The 7212-nt window shown below is 41.9% G+C and overlaps 1 protein-coding gene across 1 annotated transcript; it reads left to right on the forward strand.

Moving 5' to 3' along the window:
• The first annotated feature begins 735 nt into the window (after nucleotides 1-735).
• On the forward strand, nucleotides 736-7010 carry LOC149189750 (uncharacterized). Its single transcript, XM_089410327.1, has 8 exons — nucleotides 736-1601; nucleotides 1730-2828; nucleotides 2948-3219; nucleotides 3725-4107; nucleotides 4364-4498; nucleotides 4549-5062; nucleotides 5186-5876; nucleotides 5925-7010. The coding sequence occupies exons 1-8, from the start codon at nucleotides 1036-1038 to the stop codon at nucleotides 6909-6911; spliced, it is 4647 nt and encodes a 1548-aa protein (XP_089266453.1). The 5' UTR covers nucleotides 736-1035; the 3' UTR covers nucleotides 6912-7010.
• Nucleotides 7011-7212: the final 202 nt, after the last annotated feature.

Genomic DNA, 7212 nt, shown 5'->3' on the forward strand with positions numbered 1-7212 from the left:
AAATGAAAAAGTATCTCAGCAATCCATTATTTTACTCTTGTTAATGAAAAGTTATCTTACCCATTCATTATTATATTCTTGTATTCTTGTTGAGTATTATATTATTGTATTCTTGTTGAGTGACATTCTTGAAAAACAAACCTATAAAAATAAATGATTTTATTTCCTTAAACACACTTTCTATAAAATCAAATAAAATTAAAAACAAATATTCAATTTTAAAATTTTATAAACTATATATATTTAATATAATAATTTAAAATTTCAATAAAATCTTTAAAAATACCCAAAAATCAAATAACTTTTAACTCTCAACCAAATTCCCAATTTCTACTGGTATCACCCATTTTTGAATTATATTTAATTATTACATCCATACATAAATATAAAAAACTTTGCTACCAATAATGGTTTAATAAATAGATATTCATTCGAAAATGAAACTTTAATTATGATATATTGTTTTGTTAAATCTTAATCCTAATCATATATAAATGGTTTTAAAATTTATGAAATCCTTATGTTCAAATCAAAGTTTTTAATAATCAAATGTACTTGACGAGATTATTAAGTTGATTGGTCGGCCATAAAAGAAAAAGATAATGAATATCAACTATGATAGTATTGGATGGATACTTCTCACGGGTGAATTAATAGTAGGTGAGACCCATTTGGAATGGTAGTTGCGTATTATATCATTCACCTAACCAGTGGAGATGCCTTCTGTGAGTGAGCGTGACAGAAGGTGTTGTGGCTTCCCTGAAATTTCACATCAGTGGTAAAGTGCACCTTTAAACAGACGCGTCCCCAGGACGCGTTTTAAGCCGCTAATACACCATCATATTATTGCTCAACGAGTCCACTGCATCTTCTGAAAGTTTTTTTGCAGTTTCCCCTTCAGAATTTCACACTGCCTTTGTTCCAACCATCAAAATCTTTTTTCGCAGTTTCCCCTTCAGAATTTCACACTGCCTTTGTTCCAATCATCTAAATCAATTCGTTGATAGATCCTAAAATTTCCGTAACCCTGTGTCAATGGCAAACCTAACTATGGGCTCCCTCGACTGTGACCATGCTTCTGCTGCTGCTGCTTCTTCCTGCACTGCCTCCACTTCTTCCTCTACTTCTTGTCCCAATTACCAAATCTTTATCAATCATCGCGGCCCTGACGTAAAAAAGGGCTTTGCCAGCCATCTTTACAGAGGCCTTCGTGATCAAGGATTGAGCGTGTTTTTGGACAAGAAGGAATTGGAAGAGGGCCACAATATTCCTGGTCAGATAGAAAACGCTATCCGTGGTGCCTCTGTCCACGTTGCAATTTTATCTCCAACGTATGCGCAATCTAAATGGTGTTTGGATGAACTTCTTCTCATGAAGAATTCGGGGGCTTTTATTATTCCAGTGTTCTACAAGGTCGATCCTTGTATGGTCCGCCGGAGGGTCAAAGACGGAGCCTTCGCTGAAGCCCTGCGGCAACATGAACAGAAAACAACACATGACCCCGAAACTGGTAAACAGAAGCCACGCTACGGCGCTGATACCATTCAGAATTGGAGAAGCGCACTTTCCTATGTGGCCGATCTGAGCGGTTTCGTATATGGGTGAGATGCATCTCCAAGCTCCTACTGTCCCTTGCAATCCGTGTTAATATTCATTTGTCGATTGATGATATAGGCTGCCTGATGTACTTACCTAGCCGTTTCTGACTTGCTTATTTTACTCCATTCAGGGCCGAAGACGATGAAGGCGAGCTATTGGAAAAGGTTGTGGAGGCTGTTCTGAAGAAGGTTCCAACGACATTGTTGGATGTGGCAAAATATCCAACCGGGCTGGATATCAGATTAGAAGATCTTGAAAAGACTGTGCTCTCTCAGTGGCAGGAAAGGGAGCTTGGGGAGGCCAAGGTCGTGGGCATTGTGGGTGCGGGTGGACTTGGGAAAACCACCCTAGCCAAACAATTCTTTAACCACAGAAGGTCAGATTATAATAGTTCCTCTTTTGTATTTGATGTGAGAGAAAATGCACGTACTATGTCTCTAGCATACTTGCAGAATAAGCTCCTGCGGGACCTAATCCCAAATAAGGATATCAAAATAGAGAGCCGTGATGAAGGCATAGGGATACTGAAAAGGTATCTCTCATCTTGTCATGTTCTCATAGTATTAGATGATGTAGATGATGTGGATCAATTGGAAGCATTTTTGCCCATTAAGAAAATCCTGAAACCAGATAGCTTGATTTTGGTTACTTCTCGTGACAAGCACGTCCTAAAAACATCAGGTGTCCTTGAGTCATCCATTTATAGTCTAAAGGGGATGAATACACCGGACTCCAAAGAGCTATTTTGCTATTTTGCCTTCCATCAGCCAGATCCAGTACCAGATTTTGCAGATCTGGTAGATCGATTCGTAAAGGCGTGCGATGGACTGCCATTATCCTTAAAAGTATTTGGGGCGCTGGTTTTTGGAGAAAATGAAAATTATTGGCAAGAGATATTGGATGAACTTGATATATCATCTACTGAGATATATGATAGATTAAAAATTAGCTATGAGTCTCTCAGTAAAAAGTCGAAGGAAATATTCTTAGATATTGCTTGTTTTTTTCTCGGAGAAGATGGAGATAAGGCAAAAAGAATATGGGGCGAGGTGGGAGTTCAAAATCTGCAACACAAGTGTTTGTTGGAGTTGAATGAAAAAAATGAAATAAAAATGCATGATCATATCAGGGACATGGGAAGAAAGATTGCCGAGGAAGAATCGAAGCCCCTTCGGCTTTGGGATTCGGCGATCAAGATCATTGATGATTTGTTGGAGCAACCATCAACTGTAAGCACTTCAACCAACCATTCGATTATTTGTCTTCCGTTCAATTAAATTTTGATGTTTAAAGCTTTGCTTTCAATTAAATTAGATCTGTTTGCTTTGTTATTCTAAACAATGAACAGGTCATAACCGAAGTTGATGGAATCAAAATGGATAGTTATTACGATGATATCTTCCGGAATGCCGGAGAATACCCTTCTTTATACTTCCACGAATCCAAAAGCTTAGAAATGAGACACCTATCCTCGTCCAGAAGCTTAGAAATGAGGCTTAAAAATTTGAGACTTGTTGCAGCCAAAGGAGGTTATTTAGATGACATATTGAGGAGGGTGCAATCGCCCAATCTGATATGGCTACGCTGGTATGGATGTCCCCACTCTTCCCTGCCTTCCTGGTTCCCATGAAGAATCTACGCGTTTTAGAAGTGGAGGGTAGCGAATTGAACATACTGTGGTCACATCAATCTCAGGTAGGCAAATATTTGTGTGCTTTTTGCTTTCCTATGATTTCATTTTGTAGACCACAATCATAGATCTCTTATTGCAGGCGATGCCTCTCCAACTGCGAGAATTAAATGTCTGGGCCCCACTTTCAGACATTCCAAAGTCTATAGACCAGCTGAAGTATCTGGAAAGGATTGCCATAAGGCCGAACTCCAAATCACCCACAGTCGCAAGATTGCCCGCTAAAATTTGTCATCTGCGGTATTTGAAATACTTAGTTCTCAAAGACTTTTCAAGACTCATGTCGCTGCCCGATTCTTTTGGGGAACTAAGAAACCTTCAGTATATCGATTTGGAAGGTGCTTCTAATTTGCAGATGCTTCCAAATTCATTTGGGGATTTAACTCAACTCAAACATCTATCATTGAAAAGTTGCTCTAATTTGACCATCTCCAGCGAAGCACTTGGAAATATTACCACGCTTGAAAGCTTAGATCTTTCATATTGTAACCAGGTGAAAGAAATGCCTCCCCAAGTCACACGTCAATTGTTCTTGCAAAAATTATATTTGACTGGATCGAAGTTAAAAGAATTGCCAAGCAATATTGGAGACCTCTGCAATTTGGAAGTGCTGGAATTAGGTAGCGATTTTTTGGAAGTGCTGCCAGATGGTCTTGGTGTCCTGAATAGCTTGAAGAGATTATTGCTCACTTCTTCGCCGCAATTGAAATCCTTGCCGGATTCCATTGGACTATTGACTCAGTTGACAGAGCTGGAGATACGGGATTGCGGACTAGAATCCTTACCAAAAGAAATTTTCAAGATGAATAATCTGAGAGGTTTAGGAGTACGGAATTGTCCGTTGCGGGAACATCCATTTAGAAAGGAGTTGAAGGATTAGAGAAACACTCCTATTATTAGAAGGGGAGAGTGCATCGAATAATTTGAACTCCTCCAATAACAGATGCATGCTAGGGCTCAAGTGGTTAAGCCTGAGAGGCACAGAAATAAGGGAGGTATTTTTTGATCGGGGTGTTTGCCCCAGCCTTCAAAAACTATTTGTTGACGGCTGCCCTGAGATTTTAAAGCTGTCAGTGGAACATTTGACTTCTCTGGAGAAGTTGCATGTTTGTGAATGCGAGAAACTCCAAAGCATATCAGGGTTGGGGCAGCTCACACAGCTGGAAAAACTACATGTTCGTGACTGCCGTGAGATACGAGAGCTGCCAGGTGTGGAACAATTGGTTTCTTTGGAGAAGTTGACTGTTTGGGAATGCCAGAAGCTCCAGATTATACCAAGTTGGGGCAACTAACACAGCTGAAAGAACTAGATGTTCGTGACTGCCGTGAGATACGAGAGCTGCCAGGTGTGGAACAATTGGTTTCTTTGGAGGAGTTGACTGTTTGGGAATGCCAGAAGCTCCAGATTATACCAGGGTTGGGGCAACTAACACAGCTGAAAGAACTAGATGTTCGTGACTGCCGTGAGATACGAGAGCTGCCAGGTGTGGAACAATTGGTTTCTTTGGAGGAGTTGACTGTTTGGGAATGCCAGAAGCTCCAGATTATACCAGGGTTGGGGCAACTAACACAGCTGAAAGAACTAGATGTTCGTGACTGCCGTGAGATACGAGAGCTGCCAGGTGTGGAACAATTGGTTTCTTTGGAGGAGTTGACTGTTTGGGAATGCCAGAAGCTCCAGATTATACCAGGGTTGGGGCAACTAACACAGCTGAAAGAACTAGATGTTCGTGACTGCCGTGAGATACGAGAGCTGCCAGGTGTGGAACAATGGTTTCTTTGGAGGAGTTGACTGTTTGGAATGCCAGAAGCTCCAGATTATACCAGGGTTGGGGCAACTAACACAGCTGAAAGAACTAGATGTTCGTGACTCCCGTGAGATACGAGAGCTGCCAGGTGTGGAACAATTGGTTTCTTTGGAGAAGTTGACTGTTCGGGAATGCCAGAAGCTCCAGATTATACCAGGGTTGGGCAACTAACACAGCTGAAAGAACTAGATGTTCGTGACTGCCGTGAGATACGAGAGCTGCCAGGTGTGGAACAATTGGTTTCTTTGGAGAAGTTGACTGTTTGGAAATGCCAGAAGCTCCAGATTATACCAGGGTTGGGGCAACTCACACAGTTGAAAGAACTAGATGTTTTTGACTGCCCCGAGATACGAGAGCTGCAATGTGTAGGACAGTTGACTTCTCTGAAGAAGTTGGATGTTGGGGGATGCGAGAAGCTTCAAAGCATATCAGGGTTGGGGCAGCTCACACAGCTGAAAGAACTAGATGTTCGTGACTGCCGTGAGATACGAGAGCTGCCAGGGGTGGAACAATTGGTTTCTTTGGAGGAGTTGACTGTTCGGGAATGCCAGAAGCTCCAGATTATACCAGGGTTGGGGCAACTAACACAGTTGAAAGAACTAGATGTTTTTGACTGCCCTGAGATACGAGAGCTGCAATGTGTAGGACAGTTGACTTCTCTGAAGAAGTTGGATGTTGGGGGATGCGAGAAGCTTCAAAGCATATCAGGGTTGGGGCAGCTCACACAGCTGAAAGAACTAGATGTTCGTGACTGCCGTGAGATACGAGAGCTGCCAGGGGTGGAACAATTGGTTTCTTTGGAGGAGTTGACTGTTCGGGAATGACAGAAGCTCCAGATTATACCAGGGTTGGGGCAACTAACACAGCTGAAAGAACTAGATGTTCGTGACTGCCGTGAGATACGAGAGCTGCCAGGTGTGGAACAATTGGTTTCTTTGGAGAAGTTGACTGTTTGGAAATGCCAGAAGCTCCAGATTATACCAGGGTTGGGGCAACTCACACAGTTGAAAGAACTAGATGTTTTTGACTGCCCTGAGATACGAGAGCTGCAATGTGTAGGACAGTTGACTTCTCTGAAGAAGTTGGATGTTGGGGGATGCGAGAAGCTCCAGAGCATAGCAGGGTTGGGGCAGCTCACACAACTCACAGAACTACACGTTAGTGGATGCCGTGACATACGAGAGCTGCCGGGCGTGGGACATTTGGACTATCTGAAGAAGTTGGATGTTGGGGGATGCGAGAAGCTCCAGAGCATAACAGGGTTGGGGCAGCTCACACGGCTCAAAGAACTACATGTTCGTGGATGCCATGAGATACAAGAGCTTCCAGGCCTGGAACATTTGACTTCTCTGGAGACGTTGGATGTTGGGGGTTGCGAGAAGCTCCATAGCATACCAGGGTTGGGGCAGCTCACACAGCTCACCGAATTACATGTTCGTGGATGCCGTGAGATACGAGTGCTGACAGGTGTGGAGTATTTGACTTCTTTGAAGAAGTTGGATGTTTGTGGATGCCAGAAGCTCCAGAGCATACCCGGGCTAGGGAATCTTACAAATCTTACAGAACTGGATGTTGATGGATGCAGCGAGATACTAGAGCTGCCAGATGTGGAACATTTGATGTCATTAGAGATTCTTTCCGTTGAGGAGTGCCCCAAACTTCAGTTGAGTGACGTTGTACTTGAGCAGTTGAGCGAAAGGTTGAAGGATGGATTAAAATATGAAAAGCAACTAAACAGAAGCGGTTGTCTCCAGTTTCTGCAATCTCTGTGTGAGATGTTTAGAATTGGTTCTAATTCTGGTCAGACTGAGTAAACTAGCCCATCGTAACAAAGCTTTCCTGTAAATATGAATCAGGGCAAGATATTTGAATAAGTGAAAAAAATGCAAAAATGTTTTTATCATTATTAAAAATATTATTTGTGGAATTTCGGAAATTCACTTTATGATGGTTCAGTTTAATGAAAAGCGTTCATTCCATTGTCATCGGTTTTAGATTAAACCAGTTTGGTATTCCTTTTCAGTTCTTTTATTGCAAAAGTGTCTCTTACGAATTTTGCACTCTCAGGAACTTCCCACTCATAAAAATTTATGTGTCAGTTTCAATTACGAACTT

The sequence above is a fragment of the Pinus tabuliformis genome, chromosome 3_1 (assembly GCF_031772625.1).
Source record: "Pinus tabuliformis cultivar Carrire ecotype Pingquan chromosome 3_1, CPIR1, whole genome shotgun sequence".
Taxonomy (NCBI): Eukaryota; Viridiplantae; Streptophyta; class Pinopsida; order Pinales; family Pinaceae; genus Pinus; species Pinus tabuliformis.